Source organism: Leucopleurus acutus (assembly GCF_964270905.1).
Source record: "Leucopleurus acutus genome assembly, chromosome: 20".
Classification (NCBI taxonomy): Eukaryota; Metazoa; Chordata; class Mammalia; order Artiodactyla; family Delphinidae; genus Leucopleurus; species Leucopleurus acutus.
In genome coordinates, this window is record NC_139162.1 from 18,178,856 (window position 1) to 18,201,605 (window position 22,750).

The 22,750-nt window shown below is 43.7% G+C and overlaps 1 protein-coding gene across 3 annotated transcripts; it reads right to left on the reverse strand.

The window, feature by feature from the left end:
• Nucleotides 1–864: 864 nt before the first annotated feature.
• On the reverse strand, nt 865–20,893 carry ZFP90 (ZFP90 zinc finger protein). 3 transcript variants are annotated; one of them, XM_082862824.1, is made up of 5 exons: nt 20,815–20,893; nt 20,434–20,500; nt 8,233–8,359; nt 7,798–7,893; nt 865–4,341 (listed from the first exon to the last, which is right to left on the reverse strand). In XM_082862824.1, exons 2-5 carry the CDS (start codon nt 20,464–20,466, stop codon nt 2,696–2,698), a joined length of 1,902 nt encoding a protein of 633 aa, XP_082718950.1. In that variant the 5' UTR covers nt 20,467–20,500; nt 20,815–20,893; the 3' UTR covers nt 865–2,695. The 3 variants fall into 3 exon arrangements, with proteins under 3 accessions (XP_082718950.1, XP_082718951.1, XP_082718952.1); XM_082862826.1 differs by lacking the exon at nt 865–4,341 and adding an exon at nt 5,541–5,734; XM_082862825.1 differs by lacking the exon at nt 20,815–20,893 and having other exon boundaries at nt 20,434–20,543.
• Nucleotides 20,894–22,750: the final 1,857 nt, after the last annotated feature.

Below are 22,750 nucleotides of genomic sequence, written 5' to 3' on the forward strand. Positions count from 1 at the left end.
AAGTAGTAAGCAATCAATAAATGCTATTAACTCACCTGGCTGTGATGAGTTTAGCAGTTAATCCCTCTTCCTTGATGCACCACTCTTTAATCTTAGTCAAGTTCTGAAAATGGAAAAAGACAAACTGACTCCCATTCAACTAAGAAGGCTATTTATTGAAATAATACAACAATGTTACAAGGATGTATTTCATATGGCCTAGAAGCTGGGTGTTCATTAAGTGCATGGTGCATGGTTGCTGGGACTAGAGAATCCTCTGCTCAATCAGCCATACATACATCCTGGGCGCCCTCCCTGCCAATGATGATATGCTGAGATTCAGAGACTGGTTGGATCTAGGCCAGGCTGCACACACAAACCAGTGGTCTCCTTTAGGTCTTCTGGAACTAAGTCTTTATAAACTTCCACAACAGCTGCGTAGCACTCAACTGGTTACAATTCATGCCATTCTTGCAAACAGTCCACTATGGGGATCCCCAAACAATCAACAGAAAAATGAGTTCCTGATAGGCATCCTAGCCAATCAGTAGAGGAGGTTCCGAGTAGAATTGCCCATTGTCAAACTATGTATCAGACAACACAGGCACGGTCTTGGCATTGTGGCGTATGCTAAGCGTGGAACATCATAAACAAGGTATTTTTGAATGGTTAAAGTCTTGGAAGGGCAGATCTGCTATAGAGCATCCCATCTTGCTCCACATACGACAAACTCACTGGGCTGGACTTCCCGCATTTCAGGCCCCAGGCACATTTTTCCAGCAGAGAATTACAAAGGATGTTTGGGAGCTGCCTCATGTTGTCCAGAATGAGACAAAAATGATGGATCCTCCCACCTGGCATGCAAAGAAGCCAGTAGGAAAGGTTCACCATCAACACCACCCCATATCACTCCTCCCCAGGATTCATCATTAGGGCAGGAACATTTGCTTATCTTGGGGGGAACAGAGGCTCTTTCATGAAAAGGGTCAATTTCTACAGTTGCTTCCAAATTTCTCTGCACTACTGGTGCCAATGAACGAACAAAGATTCTGGAAATTCCTTTAGAATAGGCCATGGGAGGCTTTAGGGGATATTAAGGATTAGAGTGGGCTATTGAAGCTTACCTCACGCTTTACTGATGGAAAGTCACCACAGAGCCATAAAAGTTAATTTTTTAATGGTGAAAATGTCCTTGGCACACAAAATGACTCACTACATGATGATTGCCTAAACTGATTTAAAGACAAATTTTATGGCAATGGATAATTGGATTTATACTTCTCTACAGTAAAATTAATTTGAGGAATTTTTTTTTTTTTTTTTCGGTACACGGGCCTCTCACTGCTGTGGCCTCTCCCGTCGCAGAGCACAGGCTCCGGACGCGCAGGCTCAGCAGCCATGGCTCATGGGCCCAGCCGCTCCGCGGCATGTGGGATCTTCCTGGACCGGGGCACAGAACCCGTGTCTCCTGCATCGGCAGGCAGACTCTCAACCACTGCGCCACCAGGGAAGCCCAATTTGGGGAACTTTTTTCCTCTTAGTTCTGTGTTGTTTTCCCATTGATCAAATCAATACAGGAAGCTTGGGGCAGTGCTTTTTCATGGGAGGATCACGAAAAGCACAGTAGGAAGACTTATTAATTCTATGAAACTGACATACCTTAGCTGAAGTATGATATTGGGAAAAGAAAAAAAGTCATTAGTAGTTCAACTATTTACAATTTCTGTTAACATTTTGGTTTGTAAGCTTCCAACAAGCTGCTTTAAATAAGTGTCTGACAAATTTGTATATGTCTTGCTGCCTCTTATGCTTTTATGAATTCCCAAAGTATTCAACTCCTGAGCGTTCATTAAATATTTGTGCATCTGATTTATTTTAAAACTTATTTTAAAGCCCTGAATTCCAAAATATCTTTTCAGTGGCAAGACTATGAGGCCAAAGATCCAGGAGACCTGCATTTTCCACCCAGCTTTGCCGCTATAAACTGTATCATGCTGTGCAACCACTTCACATCTTTGGCTTTCAGTTTCTTCATCTGTACAATGAAGCGGTTGGACCAGCTGATCTAATTCTTTGAATGGTGAATTCCTGGAGGTGAAACTGCTTTCCATGGTAAATTTAACGTAAGAGCTGCAGTTGAATGCAGCTGTCAAGCAATTTAAAAATGAGTTTTGGTAACTACCATGGGAGTTTTATTTATTTTTTTTAAAAAGCTGTAAACAGTGAGAGTTACAAGTTAAATTGTTGAAAGTTGGTGATCTCCTGCAAACATATATTCAAAAAATTTACAAAGTCCAATATATAGGCATACCATTTCTAACAGGCTATATGTTTGTAGTTGTTTTTACACACGTCTGTAATCAGATCTGAGAATGTGGCTTTTATTTATTCTTTTCCTTTTTTTTTTTTTTCTCTTATTTGGCTGCACCACATGGCATGCAGGATCTTCACCGACTAGGGATCGAACCTGTGCCCCTGCAGTTGGAAGCGTGGAGTCTTATAACCACTGGACCACCAGGGAAGTCCCAGAGAATGTGGCTTTTATTTAAAAAAACACTGTCTACTAGCACAGAGCTTTCTCCACACACAATGTGCACACATACACACACACAATTCATTACATTCTCAAGCTTTCTCTCCAGTAAGAATCCTCTGATACTGAATAAGAACAATATTTTAGCTAAAGCTTTTGGCACATTCCCTAATGTCAAGGTTCCTAGAGTTTATTTCGTGTATGAATTCTCTGATGTTTAGTAAGAGCTGAGCTTCGACTGAAGTTTTTCCCACATTCCTTACAAGTGTAGGGTTTTTCTCCAGTATGGATTCTCTGATGATCATGCAGATTAGTTTTCTTTCGGAAAGCTCGCCCACATTCATTACATTCATAGGGTTTTTCTCCGGTATGAGTTCTCTCATGCTGAATGAGAGATGAACTCTGACTGAAGGCTTTACCACAGTCGATACATTCATAGGGTTTCTCTCCAGTGTGGGTTCTCTCATGTTGAGTCAGTGATGAGCGTCGACTGAAGGCTTCTCCACATTCATTACATTCATAGGGTTTTTCTCCAGTATGAATTCTGTGATGCTCTATGAAACTCGTACTCCTTTTGAAAGCTTTCCCACATACATTACATTGATAGGGTTTCTCGCCAGGGTGAGAAATAGATTGTTGACTAAAGGCCTGCTCACAATCATAGGGGTTTTCTCTAGTGTGGATCCTCTGATGGTCAGAGAAGTCTGTAATGTGACTGAAGTCTTCCCCACAGTCATTGCAATGATAGGATTTCACTTCAGTGAGAGTGTTTTCATCTTGAGTAAGAGATGAGCTCTTGAAATCTATGCTGTAGTTACTGCTTTGGTAAGGTTTGCCTCTCTTATGAATCCTCATATGTTTATAAAGGGATGGGCTCTGACCAAAAGCCCTCCCACATATGCTACATTCAAAAGGTTTCTCTCCTGTGTGAGTCCTCTCATGCTGGACAAGGGAAGAACACCGACTAAAGGCTTTCCCACATTCCTTACATTGGAAGGGTTTCTCTCCACTATGTGTGACCTCGTGCTGAGTGAGGGATGTGCCATGCCTAAATGACCTACCACACAAATTACATCGATATGGTTTCTCTCCAGTGTGAATTCTCTGGTGTTGAACAAGGGAGGAGCTGCGCTGGAAGGCTTTCCCACAGAGACTACACTGATAGGGTTTCTCTCCAGTATGAGCATTCTCATGCTGACCAAGGGATGAGCTATGCCTGAAGGCCTTCCCACACACATTACATTCAAAGGGTTTCTCCCCAGTGTGAATTCTCTGATGCTCAGTAAGTTGTGTCTTCCAGAGGAAGGTTTTCCCACAGTCAGTACATTCATGGTGTTTCTTTCCAGGATAAATTCCCTGATCTGTACCGTTGGGGAAAGTTCCATCTCCTTTATGAGTTTTCTCATGTTTAGTCAGTGATGACCTATGAATAAAGGCTTTTCTACATTTATTACATTTATAAGGTTTCTTTTTTGCAAGGATATTATTCTGACTGAGTAAGTCTGAATTATGTCCCAAATTGCTCCCAAGTGTATCACATTCATTAGACCTTGGAGGAATGTTCAGTTGTGTAACCAGGTCTGTGTTCAATCTAGAATTTTCAACAAATTTATTTTGCTCACAAGCTTCCTCTGGTGTGATTATTTTCTTCTGGGTGGATGCATCTGGCCCCAAATGTCTCTTCCAGTTTTCCTTGTGCCTCTCTAACTGGCCATTAACATCCCAAGTGTCTTCTAACGTGGTACATGAGGGATCATCTGTGCTAAGGGATACTTCAGATATGCTCTGCTGCAGATTTGAAGATTTGGCTTCAGGCCTGGTCCTCCAGTCTGAAAGAAATCCAAAGTGCAAAAGTCCCCTATTCACTCCTGTTAAAACAAACTGCTACAGGAATGAGGAAGTGAAAGAGATATGTTATACATCACTCTGTTTTGAAATTAGTCCTGTAGCTTCAGGAGAAGACCCAAAATGGAGAAAGGAAGAGTGGAGAGAGGTGACAATGCAGACTGCAGATCCAGAGAGAAGAATAAGTCCAGAATGAGGAAGCCCATGTAGGAGGGCTTGTTAGGGAGTAGGGAACAGGTGAGCAAGAGAGAGTTAGGCACAGATACAAATGGAATAGGATCATGGTCTGTCTTGCAGAGTCCTATCTGCTATCCATGCCTCCCGTCCATTTTACAAACTGCCACGGAATCTATCTTCCTAATACATTCATTTCATAATTTCTTTAAAGTCACCTCTGAGGCTTCAGATCTTCAAACCCTGCAGAGAAAATCTGCAGCCAGTGATCTAACTGAAATGATTCTTTGACATAACCCGAGATCAAGGGCTATACTTCCCAAAGAGAAAAAAAAGTACTATTTCAGGAGGCAAATCATCCTTGCCCTTACACATGGAGCTGTGATTTTAGTCTATTTGAGTTCTGATTCTACATTAATCACCTCTCTTAACCAAAAACAATTTATTTTAATCTGCCTAAAAAACCGATCTCTAAACCTCTGTTTAACCTCAGAATACTAATAGCAGAAAATTAATTAATGTCTAGGTTCTAAGAAAGGTAACCTTTTAAAAACTAAGGGGAGGGAGGTTTCTGGAATGATGGAGATGTTCCATATCAACAGAAGTTTCGGTTGGATGGGAGAATGCACTTGTCAAAATCAAATGGATGGTACATATATAAGAGGTATATATTTCACTGTATATAATATTTTCTAAAAAAAAAGAACTATGAACAAATATTGAACTCTAGCCAATGATATACATGCTGAAGCATGTAGGGGTGAAATGTACTCATGTCTGCAACTCACTAGGAAATGCATCAAAGGTAAGACAGATTAATAGATAGACAGACAAAGAGATATGACGAAGTGATAAAGCAAATATAACAACATGTTAACAACTATAGCACCATGGTGGTAGGTATATGGTGTTCACTGTATAATTTTTTCAACTTCTCAAATATTTGAAAATTTGCATAATAAAATATTAGGAGGGGAAAAAAAAACCCAGTAACTAAGGAGCCCTAAACTCCCAAATTCCTTACCCTGGAACAAGACTCAATTCTAAATTTCTGAGGACAGAGAATGCTTTGTACTCCTTTTAGAATCCTTCTCAGTGGGACATTCAAGAAATGTTTGTTGGAATGAATGAATGAGAAAGTTCTCTCCCAGCAAGATTCCATAACAATCAATCAAGTAATTTTCTGACTGCTTTCTACATGCTCTGCAATACAAATAGAAAATATTTAGAAATATAATAAATAGACTCTCCAGGAGCTTAAAATCTAAGAATAAAAACAAGACTCAATCTTTTGATGACTTAATAAAAAACCCATCAGATGGCACGTATTAAATCTGAATTTGTGTGGTAGAGATGATATAAATGGTATTTGTGATCAAGGAAGAAACAAATAAATATATTAGCATATATTAAGTTTTATGGATTAGACAGACCTTGAACTTAAAGAATAGATGGTTTTGGATAGGCACGAAGTATTATCTAATGAGGGAAACTATATGCTACTTACAGAGAACATCAAGAAAAAGTTTAAACTAGGTGGAGCTTTTTTTAGCAGGAATAGAAAGATAATACTGGAAGGGATGATGGGGACCTTTAAATCAAGGGAGTTTCTGCTTCCTATAATGAGGTACAGGGAGTAATAGCAAAGTTCTTTCAGAGGTGGCTGGTTTAGGAAGATAAAGCATTAAAATCCAATATGGTCCATGAAGTGATGAATAGATAAACAAAATGTGATATATCCATACAATAAAATATTACTCAGCAATACAAAGGAATGAAGTTCTAATACATGCTACAACATGAATGAACCTTGAAACATTATGCTAAGTGAAAGAAGCCAGTCACAAAGGGCTACATATTATGATTCCATATATAGAAAATATCCAGAATAGGCAAATCCATAGAGATAAAAAGTAGATTAATGGTTGCCAGGAGCTGGGAGGTATGGGGAATGGAAAGTGACTGCTAGTGGGTATAAGATTTCTTATTGGGGTGTTGAACATGTACTGCTTAGATAGTGGTGATGGTTGCACAACTCTGTACATATCCAAAACAACCACTGAAATGTACACTTTAAAAGGGTGAATTTTATGGTATGTGAATTATATCTCAATAAAAGTATGATTTAAAAAATCCAGTATGGATTACAAAAAGATAAGATTCAGTGAGCAATTTCAACTGGGAATTATAATAATCTAAGTCTGGGGTTTGGTTTAGGATGTCACCAGTCCAAGTTAAAAGGGAGGAAAACCTAAGATACTTCTCAAAGGAGGAAAATAACTTGGGTTGAAAGAAAAAGACTAGACTATGGTGTCTGGCCTGAGGGACTGGAATCCTGGTAATTTCTAATGGGCAAGGGGAGAAATGGATAATGGGCAATGTAGCAAAATGTGCTGACTGGAGATGCAAGATGATTAATCTAGATCTTACACCTCTAATAAGAACGTTGTGGGACTTACAAGTGGAGGGGTCCTGTGAGAAGAAAATAAAAGTGACCAGGGTACAAGTAAGGATGATTCTGAGTCTACAGCACACAATAAAGAGCTGCAACTACCAGAAGGCAGGCACCCTTTTATAGGGAGATAATATAGAAAGAAAGGAGAGGAAGCCGGAAGGCAGGCTCCTTAAGGTAGATTCACTAAGAGGGAAAAGCAAGAAAAGCCAAAGACCCAAAGCCAAGAAGCATTGAATGAGTGGGGAAACCAGGAGAGGATGATACTCCAGGAACTGTGGAGGGAGGAAATGGACAGGAGTGCAGGACGGAAGGAGGATGGTGTTGCTCGCCAGACAGGTGGTACAGGAGTGCAGTCAGGGAAAGAAGTCTGGAGGGAGGGAGAATCAAGGTTATGGGTATTTCCTGCAAGTCTGGGGCATTCGACAGTGAAAGCAGCAAGAAAAAACAAGGAGGAGATATGGAAATTCAATTAATGTCTGAATGAGTAAGAAAAGAGATCTCTAAATAATGAAGGGGTACTGAGGACACCAAAGGAGAAAATAATCCAGAAGTAGGGATATAGGATAGGGACAGATGGTATTCTGAGTGTAGGACAAAGGGCTACTTTCAGAAAGGAAAAAGAGGTACCTTTTCTTCCAAGACCTACCAGCAGCAAGACACCCTAATGGAGAAGGGAGACATACAGGTAGGTGTCATCCAGACGGTCCAACCTCTTCTACAGGTCTTGGCGCTCCCAAGGCAGCAATCTGAAGGTGCTTCCCTCTCCCTCAGCTGTGCCACTGTCCTACATGCTTGATTCTCCCTCATTTACCTGGACAGAAAGGTCTTTGGATTTCTCCCTCTGCTATCCATGGCTCTTCTCCTTGCTCCAATTTGAAGATCACCTCTGGCTTGGAAACTTGATATCCTGCTCATGGGTAAATACACAAGATTTGGTTGTTTGTGCAAGTAGACAAAGAACCCTCTACAAGTCAGTATTAGGCCTTGATCCTCAGGAACTCTGAAGGGAAAAAATGGTGCAACTTGAGGAGTCATGCAATCAAATGGCCTATTTCCAGTTCTGCAAAAGAAAGACCTTTTACCTAAAGAGCAGGCTCAGAAACCCATAAAGCTGGGTCCCAGCAAGATGAACAAGCTCTAACTCTGTACACTCTGCTCACAGTCACCCAAACTATGAGTCCCACAACCTTAGCAACTGAGAAAGGAAAGACCCACCAATACATAGACAATGAGATGTGGTCCTTACCAAGAGAAACCAAGTGGCTATAGTTCTCCAGCATCACATCCCTGTACAAGCGCCTCTGAGCGGGATCCATGTGGTGCCATTCTTCCTGGGTGAAGTTCACAGCCACATCTTTAAATGTCACCGATTCCTGGAGGAACACATTCCTGCTCAAGTAGGGATCAACCCCACAAATGTTCCCATGGCAAAACTGGGAACCTACTGTAGGATCTATCACAAATGGTGATCACACGTGTGATATCCTGAGGGGGCAATGTTGGGTTAAATATACTAGTTGTTACACAATTTTATAGAGAATCTAATATGGCAGGCAGGAAAGTCATGAGGGGCAATGTGTCCCGCAATCCTGTAAGCCTAGTTTTCTTCTTGTTCCCTTCAAAGCCAAGCCTTTCCTATACAATCACCAATTCCTCACTGCCCATTACAAAACCCAAATACAGCAGGGAATAAAAAGTGACAGCCCTCCTTCACCCCCATCACCAATCCCACACAAACTCCCTACAAATAACCATTGTTAACAGTTTGGTGTATACACTTAACAGTCCCTTTCCATGTTTCACACACACACACACACACACACACACAGAGTCTTGTTTTGTGAAATATCATATAAATTGTTCTACATCCTGCTTTTCACATTTAGCTATGTATCTTGGAAGTCTTTCCTTAGTGCTATGTATAATTTCACCTTATTTCTTTGAATTGCTTCATAGCACCGCAGAGTACAGCTGTACCATAAGACACCCATTGCCTAAAACCCATAGCACCCCACTGTACTAGGAACAAGATTCAAACTCCCCCATCACTCACCGGGCTCTGGCCATGCTGACCTTGCCCTGAATATATCAAGCCTGTTCCCACCCTGGGCCTTGGGATCACGACATGGTTGACAATCAGTCAACCTAAACCACGTTTAGGTCTCAGGTCCAGGATCGCCGCCTCAGAAAAGGTGTCTTAGCACCTCCTTCTAATTTACTATGCATCATATTACCATGCTTAATTTTTCTCCTAAAACAGGTATTGCTCACTGTCCAAATTCCTGCCACCTGAACTCAGGAACCAAATAGATTCAGATGAAAAAGGACACTTGTACTTCTAATCGTTATCTGAGATTTGTTAGCTTTTCTGTCTCCCCAATTGCAAGTCCCGTAAGAATAAGGACTTTACCTATCTTACTCACAGCTATATGCCCCCAGTGCCTAGACCGATGCCCAGCACATAGTGGATGCTTAGAAAAACTTGGTGAATGAATAAATGGACCAGTTCTTTTTTTTTTGCGGTACGCGGGCCTCTCACTGTTGTGGCCTCTCCCGTTGCGGAGCACAGGCTCCGGACGCGCAGGCTCAGCGGCCATGGCTCACAGGCCTAGCCGCTCCGCGGCATGTGGGATCTTCTCGGACCAGGGCACGAACCCGTGTCCCCTGCATTGGCAGGCGGACTCTCAACCACTGCGCCACCAGGGAAGCCCGACCAGTTCTTATTATTAGATATTTGGATTAGTTCCAATATTTTGCTATTACAAACATTACTGCAATACACACTCTTTGTGCAAATATATTAGAATTCCTGTAGGCTAGCTAGCTAGAATTGGAATTTCTAGGTCAAAGATTTTTTCATGCTTTACTCCACTCCAATCACTTCTTCCTCAACACCCACTGAAATTGGCTAAGGACTCTCATGCCTCTGAATAGTCAGTTCTGATGCTCACAGGTTGATTTCTGTCTTGCCTCACCAGGCCTTGTTAAGCCATGGGACACCTGTCACTATGCCCAACTTGAAGTATCTCCTTTGGTCCTGGTTAGATTTCTACCTCAAGAAGTACATAATAAAGTATGTAAAGACAATCAGCATGAAAAGACACTGAAAGCAGAGCCATGAGTTCACTGGAGCAGTGAGGGAAAGTTACGTGAAGGTTTCTACCTTATTCCATGCCCTCCTCCCATGTGCTTAGCTATAGCTGAATTGGACTTCTGTTTCCTGGAAGATATAATTCTCTCTCCACCGTCCCATCCGTCTTTCCCTTGCTAATTCCATACTTCAGGTGTAGGTTAGCAGATCTTCAGTGAGGTTTTCTGATCCCCCAATGGAGGGTCAATCCCCATATCATGTGCTTTAAGCCACGTTGCGCATCCACAATTGAAATAGACCTAATAATCTACTTAATGCTTGTTTTCCTAGTTGGATGGTGAGCATCGTGAGAGCAGGGACTCTACTTTTCCTTTTTTTTAAACTCTAGAATACCAACGTCTAGAAAGTACCTGACCCAACACTAAATATCTGTTTCCTGACTGAGTTGAGCCTTAAGGAGATAGCTGAGATCTGAATTTTAGAGAAAAGGAGAGTGGCCCCATCTCCTACTGGGTGAGGTGCATGATTGCATCCGTACACAACAGTGCCTCCTCCATATCACATTTCTGCTCAACACTGCGGCTGTGTCCCCACAAGAACAGAGAAGGGTTGAAACGTGGCAGATTTTTCTGACAGAGGTCAGGGATCTGACTGTGCCAGGTAAGATGATACTAGATGCTAAAAAAAAAAGACACTAGATATTTACTAGGCGCCTGGCTTTACCATATGCACCATGGCAGAATAAAAATGCAAAAGAAAAACACTGCAGTCCTTGAATAGGTTTCAGTTTATTTTAAAATGTGTTGTTTATTAGAGCACGATATGAGACAATACATAGTAAAGTGGGTGCTACCAGCGTTCTGGGCAGGGAAAACTGGGTACAGGAGAGAAGCTTCAAGGTAGGCTATGCACTGGGCCTTAAGAGGTTAAGTACCATTAGGATGGGAGAAAAAAGAGTGGGAATCCAGCCCAGGGACTGAGAAGTTAGAGAAGGGAGGCTGGATTTGGGATGCACATGGCTAGCAGAGAAAAAGTTTGGACGAAAGCAGACATTTTAAGTTAGGCTGTGAGAAGTAACACCTTTCCACTCCTACTCTGTCCTCTAAACTTACAGCCCCTTTGGTTTAGGAACACAGAGTTGGCAGCCAATCTGGATTCCTTTGCTTCACTGGTTCCCTGTATTTAACACATGGCCTCCTGACTTTATTCTGCTTCCCCAAATAGGTTGAACTAATGTTAAAGAGTGTGCTAACCAGTAAACAAATGTCTAGTCCAGGCCACTCATTTCTTGCCCTGGCAGGACAAGTAACTTCTGTTCTACTACTCATGGTTCCACCAACTCTTTCCTGTGTACTATAAGAGTCACTTCTCTAAAACAAATTTGATCATGCATACAAACCTTTAATTTCTTCCCACTTTTCCCTATTCTTACTGCCCTCACCCTAGTCCATGCCACCATCACCTCTTACCTGGACCACTGCTACTATCTCCTACCTTGTCTCTCCTTTTCCACTCATGCCCCACCCCTCCCAAGTCTGTCTTCCATATAACTACTAGACTCATCTTGTTAAAACCTTTCAGAGCAAGTCATTCCTTTGCTTAAAAGCCTCCAATGGCATCCCCCCCCCCCCAAAAAAAAAGCCTCCAATGGCATCCCAATTCATCCCAAGTAAAAGCCAAGGTCTCGATAGTAGCTACACAGCCCTTCACAATCTGGCCCCCCACTATCTCCCTGACTTCATCCTGAACCTCATCCCCAACCTACTGCTCTCTTACCTTTACTCACCCTGCCCTCCTTACAACTCCTGGAACGTACCACACATGCTTCTGCCTTGAGGTCTTCACTCTGCCTGTTCCTTGACTTGGAAGCCTCTTCCTGCAGATATGCATGTGGCTCCCCACTCACTTCCTTCCGCTTTTTGTTCAAACGTCACCTCACCAGAGCCAACATCCTTGACCACCCTATATAAAACAGCGCCCCCCCTCCCGCAACCTTGCACTGTCACTCTCTGTTCTTTTCCTTTTTCATAGTCCTTACACCTGACGTGTCATATTTTATTTGTTTACAGTCTGCATCCCACAGCAGAATGTAAATTCCAGGAGAGTAGGAATATTACCTATTTTCTTTATGGCTGAATCTCCATTGGCTACAAGAGGCTGGACACATAGTGGGGGCTCCATAAATATTTAATAAATTTTCCTTGAGATTAAAAACTAGACTCCTTAGTGTGAGCTTCTGAGCTCTTCCAACCTAGTCCTCACCTTATTTCTGCAGCCTCAGCTCTGGCTTCTCTTCCCCTTGTACACCATGATTCAGTGTGCAGAACACTTACACCTCCTTGAAAAAAAAGATCTCTCTTCTGCAAGTGCTGCTTCAAAATGTTCGGCCTTCCCTCCTCTGCCTGCTAACACTCTCCCACCAAGACTCAGTCAAGTTCTCTCCTCAGGGGCTCCATTTCTACCTCCAGGTCTAGGCTAACCCCCGCCCCCCAGCTCCCCTCCCTAGACCTCTCTTCAGTACAGCTCATAAGACACTACCTTATGGCAACTGTTACCTATTGTTCACTGTGCTTCTAGAGGGTCAAGACCTTGTCTCAGGTGCCTTCGAATCTCCACTGGCCAGAACCATTTTGGTACATAATGGACAGTCAGTGGTCTGCAAGATTAAATAGGTAAAATGTACTCTGAGATCCTTGGTGTGAGTTAGCCACTCTGAATCAAATCAACTTTAGGGCATCCAATGCAGGTCACACCTCAGACTATAATAAAATGATCCAGTGATGTCTTGTAAACACTGCTTACCCTTCTTCCAGATTTAACTGGACCTCATAATCAACACCTTTTAAAAACTAACAAGAAGTATTAAATGTTCCCCTTCCTCATGCTGACATAAAGAGGACCTTGGCCAAATGATGGAGCCCAAAGCAAAGAACTGGAAACAGCACATACTAAGTTAAGAAGTTAAGTGTGTAATATCCTTGGGCAAATCACAGACCTCCTGGAGATCCAATTTTCTCATCTATAACATGGATTCCCTGAACTGAAGAAATAAGAGTTTTAAGAGCAGAAGGGTGAAAGAGTACATCCAGAAAGGACATGTCCAGCTATAAAAAGACACGCTCCTGCAACTCTAGCATATACCATCCCTGCAGGAGAAATCCCCTAAAACTATAACTCAGGAAACTTTGTAGTTTTGCAACTTTGCAAAGCTCAAAACCAGAGCCTGGAAGCTAATGAGTAAAAATAATCTAGTTATTTAAATCACATATTTTTAAATACTGTATTTATACTACATGTAACATTTTTATTTATTAATTTAACTATTGTATATAATATTTAATTTTTATGTTATATACAATTATAGTAATATAAAAACTACCCCCCTCTAAGACCAAGTTACTTTAACCAGTTAGAATACATTAAATTTACTGGGATACAGTGTGGCATTTTCACTCAAGTACTCGGTGCTCTATGATACTGGACAGTAACAGTTAGGTAAGCTGAGAGTTAACAGCATCCCTAACAAGTGCGTACAGAGAGAAGTAACATGATTACTGTTAACCTTCACACACATACACAGATACCCTACTGACGCTAATGGCATCACCATCTACAGTATCCCAACTGGAAACCTGGACCTTACCCTTGACTCTTCATTTTTCCTTTATGCCGTAGAATCACCAACAGCCTCAAAAATGTCTCCTACATTCAGTCCCTTCCCTTCACCTTTCAAACCCAGCTTAAATCCTCCCTTGCCAACAATGCCATTGGGCCAGGCAATGGCCTAATGGTCTAGATCTATGTTGTCTAATATGGTGGCCACTTGCCACATGTGAATACTGAGCACTAGTAATGTGGCTAGTCCAAATTAGGACGTGCAGTTAAGTATAAAACACTGGATTTCAAAGACTTAGTACCAAAAATAAAATAAAACATCTCATTAATAATTTTAAAATATTTATTCATGTAGAAATGATAAGATTTTGGCTATATGAGGTTAAATAGTATGCATTACTAAAATTAACTTCCCCTGTTTCTTTCTACATTGTGGCTACTAGAAAATTTAAAATTATCCATGTAGCTTATGCTTGTTTTGGACGACACTGTTCTAGGTTGTTCCAGATCTCCACCTCAGGCCATTCTCTCTAGGTGACAGAATCATCTTTCTCTTAAATTCTGCCTGCTGCCACACACCCCATGCTTCTGACAAGTGGACTCTTTGCCCTGATTACATCATTCTCTTCCATGTTTCCTTGCCTTTGTACATCCTATTCTGACCATCATGTACTTTCTTCCCTCAGCTCTACAGGATAAATTCCAAGTCATCCTTCTAGAACCAGTTCAATGGTCCCTTCCCTTCTGAAGCTTTTCCAGATCCCTGCCACCTTTAGTATTTGGTCCACATCTCAATTTCAGAACTATAGCTATATTTTCATGTTTTTCTCCCTCAACAATTTCTCAAACTCCTTTTCATTTCAGTATTTCCAAAACTAAGCATGTTGGAATTTTCCACAATCACGGGGCAATTTGGAAAAACTGACCATGCATGAAGGGCCCTACCAGGCAACATTTAAAAGTTCCTTACATGATTCATTATAAAAAAGCAACAACTAACATTTATTGAGCATTCACCGCAGGGCACGCACCCCCTCGCTAAATCTTCTCACTGAAGCCTTACTGCCACCCCACAGGAAGCAGGTACCTTCTCCTGACTGGTTCTGAAGCGTGACCCTGGTTAAGAATACCACCCGGCACAGAGCAGGCATTCTAAAAATGTCTGCTGAGTGAATGAATAGAGTCTGGGTAATTCTTACCAAAGGAAAATGAGGAGTCATTTTGAGGATTAAAAAAAAATGACAGATTAGTGAATTCTATTCTTGGATTATAAATAGTAGGGGCAAAAGGCAAAACGATGGCATTAACAGCCAAATCTAAAAGCTGGCTCCTCTTAAATACTGGCTGAACAAAAAAACCTCTGACAAATATACTAAAAGAAGAAATAAAAAAATAAATCAATTTAAAAATAAGTGGAGGGACTTCCCTGGTGGCACAGTGGTTAAGAATCCACCTGCCAATGCAAGGGACACGGGTTCGATCCCTGGTCCGGGAAGATCCCACATGCTGCAGAGCAACTAAGTCCGTGTGCCACAACTACTGAAGCCTGTACACCTAGAGCCTGCGCTCTGCAACAAGAAAAGCCACCACAGTGAGAAGCCCGCACAACGCAACGAAGAGTAACCCCCGCTCACCACAACTAGAGAAAGCCCACACACAGTGACGAAGACCCAACACAGACAAAAATAAATAAATAAATAATAAATTTAAAAATAATGATAAAATTAAAATTAAATTAAAATTAAAATAAGGGGATAAACCAGTAAAATACCCAGCAGTGTGTTAAGAAATGTGAAAGATCTTAGTGAAGTGGATAATTTTTAAATCCTAAATCACCAATGTTGACCCAAAAAAGGAGAGAAAATAATTGAGGAAGAAACAGAGAAAACTGTTCCCAAGTCATCCTCTTTATAAAAATCCTGGATCGAAATGTTTTATAGGCAAATTCTTTCAAAAGACAGAAAAAGATGAAAAGCAATCTGAATGTTTCTACAAATTAATGATAAGCATGCCATCAAAACCTGCCAAAGATCTCTCTCGTAAAAAAAAAATTTTTTTTAATTATCTATTGTAACCAATGGGATTTTATCCCAGTATTATTTGTAATAGCAGAAACTTCAGAAGCAACCTAAATGTCCTCTGAGAAATGGTTAAATAAATTTTAGTATATCGTACAAAGCAGTATAATACAACCATAAAAGTGATTTAAAAGAACAAAAGAAAAATCCTCATAAAAATGAGATGAAATTTAAAATGTTGTAATTGAGGGGACTTCCCTGGTGGTCCAGAGGTTAAGAGTTTGCCTTCCAATGCAGGGGACCCAGGTTCGATCCCTGGTTGGGGAACTAAGATCCCACATGCCATGGGGCAAATAAGCCCGCGTGCCACAACTACTGAGCCCACGTGCCACAACTACTGAAGCCCGCACTCTACAGCCCGTGAGTCACAACTGCTGAGCCCACATGCCACAACTTCTGAAGCCCATGTGCCTGGAGCCCATGCTCTACAACAGGAGAAGCCACTGCAAGGAGAAGGCCACACACTGCAACAAAGGGTGGCCCCCGCTTGCTGCAACTAGAGAAGGCCCGCGCACAGCGAAAGTCACACTGTTTCATTCAATTGCTTTATCAGAAAATTAGCATCACTGCAACTGGAAAAATTACATTTTTGCTATGTGACGAGCAGAAAATGCAGAAAGTATAAAATCACTGCCTGGGGTTAAGTGGTTATTAATGTTCGCTCATGTGACACCCACTTACTGTGTGTGTACTCTGGAGCAAAGGATGAAAGGAGTCAGGTGGCCCTTCTCTAGAAAAACAGAAAGCCCAGTACGAGACGGATGGGTAAGCACACCACTCCATATGACGAGACACTACTATGACAAGTGTACATAGGTGCTACAGGAATGCACAAGAGAGGCACTTGACCTTACCAAGGGAAGGAGGGTCTGAGCTGAAGCTTAAAGACCAGCACCAGTCAGCTCAGGAAGGTTAAGAAAGGGGACCTCCGTGTGGAGGGAGCTTGAATATCCCTGACCACAAACATCCTGACCTGGTTCAGCAAGTGGCTTGGTTTCCCTGGAGCATCTCATCTGAGTTTGTGACCTGAGCCAGCTTTTGCTGGGTCTGTTCAATTCTGATGACCGAACCACAGAGCTCTCTTGGGATCTGAAGTCAATAGAGACCAGGGCCTGGTCCCTCTGCATTTCCTCCCCTTCAAGATAGAACACCAAGAAACCTGGTCTCCATAAGCAGCTTTTTCTTATAAAACTTTCCCCATTTCTTACTTTTCTGGTGGCTTCAACTTTAAGAATGGTAAAAAAAAAAAAAAAAAAAAAAAAAGAATGGTAAACACCTTTTCAAAATCCTAACTAAGGGCTTCCCTGGTGGCACAGTGGTTGAGGGTCTGCCTGCTAATGCAGGGGACACAGGTTTGAGCCCTGGTCGGGGAGGATCCCACATGCCGCGGAGCAACTGGGCCCGTGAGCCACAGCTACTGAGCCTGCGCGTCTGGAGCCTGTGCTCCACAACAGGAGAGGCCATGATGGTGAGAGGCCCGCGCACTGCGATGAGGAGTGGCCCCCGCTTGCTACAGCTGGAGAAAGCCCTCGCACAGAAATGAAGACCCAACACAGCAAAAATAAATATAAATAAATTAATAAACTCTTACCCCCAACATCTTCTTAAAAAAAAAAATCCTAACTAAAAACATAGTACACATATAACAAAAAAAAGAATGCACAGTTGTTTACACAGCTATAGTTACTAACAATCCATAGAACCCAAGGATTTTGGGGGTATTCTGCCCGGCCCATCTCTGCTCCCATTGCCCTCCCACTGTGAGACCACTTTAGGTATTTGTTAGCTAAGCCCTGGGAGAAGGTCTCAACCACAGGAGTCCCAACTTTCAAACTCTTGCTCCTGCACGTCATTCACAGCCATCTGTAAAACTAAGAAACTGTACAGTTCCCTGCTCAAAATCATTGGCTCAAGCTACAATAGCCTCCTTGCAGCTCCTTGAATACACCAGACACACATCCCACTGTTCCCTCTACCCAGAACACTCTCCCCCAGACCTGAAAGTTGTTAACTCCCACACTTCCTTCAAGTCTGCTCAGATGGTATCATCTCAGTAAGGATAAGGCTTAGCCTGACCACCCTATTTAAATTGCACTCCTTAGACTTCCCTCGTGGCCCAGTGGTTAAGAATACGCCTGCCAATGCAGGGGACATGGGTTCGATCCCTGGTCCAGGAAGATCCCACATGCTGTGGAGCAACAAAGCCCGTGCACCACAACTACTGAGCCCGTGTGCTGCAACTACTGAAGCCCACGTACCCTAGAGCCCAGGCGCCGCAACTACGAAAGCCCGCATGCCTAGAGCCCATGCTCCACAACAAGAGAAGCCACCGCAATGAGAAGCCCATGCACCGCAACGAAGAGTAACCCCCGCATGCCACAACTACAGAAAGCCTGCATGCAGCCACGAAGACCCAACGCAGCAGACATAAATGAATGAATAAATAAATAAATAGCACTCCTACCACAAGCCCCCAGTTCCCTACTCAATTCCCCTTATCCTTCTCTACCTTTTATCTTTTTTTTTTTGCGTTACGTGGGCCTCTCACGTCGTGGAGCACAGGCTCCAGACGCGCAGACTCACCGGCCATGGCCCACAGGCCTAGCCGCTCCGCGGCATGTGGGATCTTCCCGGACCGGGGCACGAACCCGTGTCCCCTGCATCAGCAGGCGGACTCTCAACCACTGCGCCACCAGGGAAGTCCTACCTTTTATCTTTTTTCTAGGGTACTGATGCCTTCTAGGATATCATACAATTTCCTTACTTATTTGCCTCTTCCTTCTAAGATGTAAGCTCCAAGAGAGCAAAGACCATTATAAATTTTGTCCACTAATGTATACCAACCACCTAGAAAAGTGTCTTAACACTTCATAGGGGTTCAATGACTATCTGTTGAATGAATGTATGAATGAATGAATGGATTACCAAGGCCAAAGAGAAAAAAGTCCAAACGCCCTTGTATTCTCATCTACGCAGTGCCTGCAGCCCACATCCACTGTCACACAGGACAATGGTTTCGGATATAGGCCCCTCATCTTCTTGCCTCCCAACCCCTGACCCACAGTCAATCAGCTCTACCCCCACACTCTTCATTTTCACCGGCTCAGACCCTGCCCCTATTCAAAGGTGAAATCTCCACTGACTCTTCCCACAGGCAGAATTTCCTCTCCCTTCTGCACTCACAGCAGTCCCTGGATCTCTGCAGCAACACTTGACACCACCTTTCTGGTGCTATACTTCTGCATGAGGTTGTCCTCCCCCACTAAATTAACTTCCTGGATAAGTAGTCACATGACTCAACTGCTCATCTTTTGCATTCCTCTGAGGGCCAGGCTCAGAGAAGGGGAACCACTGACAAAGGGAAATTTCTGCCTGAAAAGCCCCATTTGTAGGGCTAGTGTTCTGTTCTGTCCTGTCCTCCATCCCCAGTCATCATCTGCAGCCTAAGTCAGGTAACCCAAGTGAACACTGTCAGGCCATTCCAAGAGAATATAACTGAGTGCTTTTGGGAACACAGCATTAAAAGTGAAGTTTAAAGAGGTCCCTAAAGCTCACTGTTCAGAACACAGATTCATTTTCACCATCAAAAGGCAACTCCCACCCCCACGCTGCAGAAATGATCAACACCCCTATGAGGTGTTAAGTGAGTTAAGTCATCTGAATTCTCAAAACCTACTGAGGAAACACTTTATACGGAAAGGTGCCGATGACAGTGATTTGCTCTGGCTCTCCTCAAACAAAACAACTGTTTTGTTCTAGTACTGTTACTTGTCTTACTCCTTAAAGCTCACCCCTGTAAAACAAAAACATATAACAAGAAGTAAAAAAATATAAAGGTATTATATGCTGTGTTTAATTTACTGTGAACTGCTTTTAAAGAACATTGGTATTTTTACCTGATTTGTCTCACACCCTAGCAACTAGAATTTGTGATTTTTCCTTAATTGTAAAGAGTGTGGATTAAAATACCATCTGAACTTTGTTATATTTTCACTGATAAGAGTCTGTAAATCAATGGGTAAGCTCAGAGTTGTGATGCTTCTAGAAAATGCCTCCTGTCTCACAAGAATAAATGGGTTCACAGATCAGCGTTATGTTAATTAAGTTGAAGGCCGGACATCTGGGGACGTGCATTATTATACCTCTGTTAAAGCAGAAAAAAACATGTAAAGCTACGGGACACGTCCTCCCTTGTTGTTTTCCTCCTTGCCCGGGAAGAGCCCATCTCCAGGCTCTTCCTAGGCAAGTCCAGACCAGGCTTCTTTGGTCCCTTAAGGTCTCTCTATGGCCCCTGGGTCAGAAGCTAGGGCTCCTCTCTCCTTCACTCACAGTCACTTTCCCCTCTACAGTTTTCTATTCTGTCACCCGACCCTCTAGATTCCTAATGAACAGAGTTCAAGGAATTGGCTTGGCCCTCAGGATTCTCAACACTGACACTTCCTAATACATCCACTCTTAACTCCTCCCACAAGACCACCCCGCCCTGGTCCCCCTCCTCCCCACCAGCCCTCCTTTGGGGAAGCCCTTTCCCCCCAGCTCTGGACACCTTGGTTTTGCAAGGCTAGGAGGCTCCGAGGGGGCAAGCAAGCCAGAAAGGAAGGTCGCTCAAGCAGTGAACAATGACTACTCCAAATACGCCCCGGGGAAGGAACGGGCTGCTCACCTGCGGCCTGGCCGTCGGAGGCCTTGGGGCCATTCCTGCGTCGCCGGGCCCGGCTCCTAGACAGGGTCTGGGGAGAGAGGAGAGGGCCCACTCAGCCAGCTGTAACTGCCAACCAGCCCGCGCCCCGCCAGGCCCGGCCCGCCTCCGCCCCGCAGCCACTTCTCCAGGGTAGAGAGGTGGGGCGGTGCGCGGGCCCTGGCTGGGCCTGCCTCCCCAAAACTAAACGCTCGCCGCCTCCTAGACACCCTCCTCCGGCCACGCCCAGTCCCACCCGCAGGATGGTGGGCGCGGCCGAACGCACACTCGCAAAGCCCGTGGGAGGTGCCGCCCCAACCCGCGCACTCAGAATCACCGCCTCCTGGGGACTACGGATTTCGAGACCTCAGGCCCACCCAGGGCTCGGGCCGGCTCCTCCAGTCCCCGGTGCCGGTTCAGTCCTCTGCAACTCTGAAGTCCGAGGGGCGGCCTTCGCCGCACCTGGGCCGGACAATGGCTGCAGCGGCAGGGCAAAGCCGGAAGTGCGCCTGCGCATGCGGAGCCTTTCTCCCGTAACCGCCGGGCCGCGGCGGGCGCGCGAGTACACTTCCCAGCGGCCACCGCGCATGGGTCCCACGGAGGCTGCCTGGTAGGACGCTTCGCTTTCCGAGGCGCCCCAGTGGGGACCGCTATCCGGGCCCAACGGGTCGGAGGGTGGGGCTTGAGTACTCCTGCGTCCGCTTATTCCAGTAACAGTCACTGAGCGTCTTCTCTGTGCCAGGGGCGTGTTGCTAGGGGCGGGATACTGCGGTAGATCGGGCAGGAAAGATCCTGCTTTCTGGGAGCGAGTATGCACTCCTGTAGACGAGGCTGACAAAAAAAAACCCGTAAACATATCAACAAGATAATTTCACTTACTGACTTCAGCTGTAGGAATAAGACAGTGAAGGGAGTGGGGCAACGTTGCCTCTTCTATGCCGTCTTCATCCGTGGGTCACTACCAAAGGTTTGGACACTGACTCCCCAGACCACATATATAGAATATTACGGCCAAGATACTTGATGAAATAGTTGATACTACAGAAAGAAAAAAACAAAAAACCTTCAGATGAATCCGTAGCCTCCCGAACAGTATTCAAAAGCAAACTGTGCCACTGCCATGTTATTACTTGGTATCCTATTGCTCAGGATTTTGTACTTGGGGAAATAAATAAATGATGGAAAATTTCAACTCAAAGAATTAGATTTATATAATTATGGGTTTTTTGTTTCGTTTTGTTTTGTTTTGCGGTACACGGGCCTCTCACTGTCGTGGTCTCTCCCGTTACGGAGCACAGGCTCCGGACGCGCAGGCTCAGCGGCCATGGCTCACGGGCCCAGCCGCTCCGTGGCATGTGGGATCTTCCCGGATCGGGGCACGAAACCGCGTTCCCTGCATTGGCAGGCGGACTCTCAACCACTGCGCCACCAGGGAAGCTCTATAACTACGTTTTATATATCACAAATAGTCTAAAAACTTCCTAGACTTACACTTGATTTTTTAACATTAGAGTATCACATATTCACATGGTAGAAAATGATTGCAAGTAAATGTTCTTTTTGTTACATGCTTTATCAAAAGGATGGACATTAAAAAAAAATAATGCTTTCCACCACTGCCGCCTGAATATGATGCTGTGGAACAAACAGAAGGCATCATTCAGAAATATGAATGAGTGGTCTAAGGAGGCCTCTCTGAAGCAGGAACTCAGTAGAGTGAGACCTAATGAGGCAACTGCTGGAACATGAGGGAGAAAAGAATTCCAGGCTGAAGGACCTGAGGGTGCCAAAGCCCCGCGGTGGAAACAAACGATGTGTTTTAGAAACTGATGCCTAATGTAGCTGTAGCAGAGTGAGGGGGAGGGAGAGTAAGTGACATAGAGGTAGGACAGGTAGGCTGGGGTTTGATGGAGCAAAGGTTTTTAGAGGCTGTGATAAGGAGTGTGGATTTTACTTTGAATGTGATGGGAACCACTGGGTTAGCAGGAGCAATTGGTCATTTACTACTGAGGGAATAAGAGAAAATTTCCCTGTTGTCCCAGAATTGGAAACCAGGACTCAGAGCTGAGATTAAATTCTTCTGCGTTCAAAAGAGAGACAAAATGGCGTTTTTCACAGAACTAGAAAAAATAATTCTAAAATTTGTATGGAAATACAAAAGACCCCAAATAGCCAAAACAATCTTGAGAAAGAAGAGCAGAGCTGGAGGTATCACACTCTCCCTGATTTCAAGCTACAGTCATCAAAACAGTATTGGCACAAAAACAGACACATACATCAATGGAACAGAATAGAGAGCCCA

What these genes read in the sequence shown, in the direction of transcription:
- ZFP90 (XM_082862824.1), bottom strand. Translation starts at nt 20,466, where the DNA reads ATGGCCCCAAGGCCTCCGACGGCCAGGCCGCAG. An exon ending in CTCCGACGGCCAGGCCGCAG is followed by an intron (nt 8,360 to 20,433) that starts GTGAGCAGCCCG and finishes GTGTTCCTCCAG; the next exon opens with GAATCGGTGACATTTAAAGA. An exon ending in TAGCCACTTGGTTTCTCTTG is followed by an intron (nt 7,894 to 8,232) that starts GTAAGGACCACA and finishes ACCCATGAGCAG; the next exon opens with GATATCAAGTTTCCAAGCCA.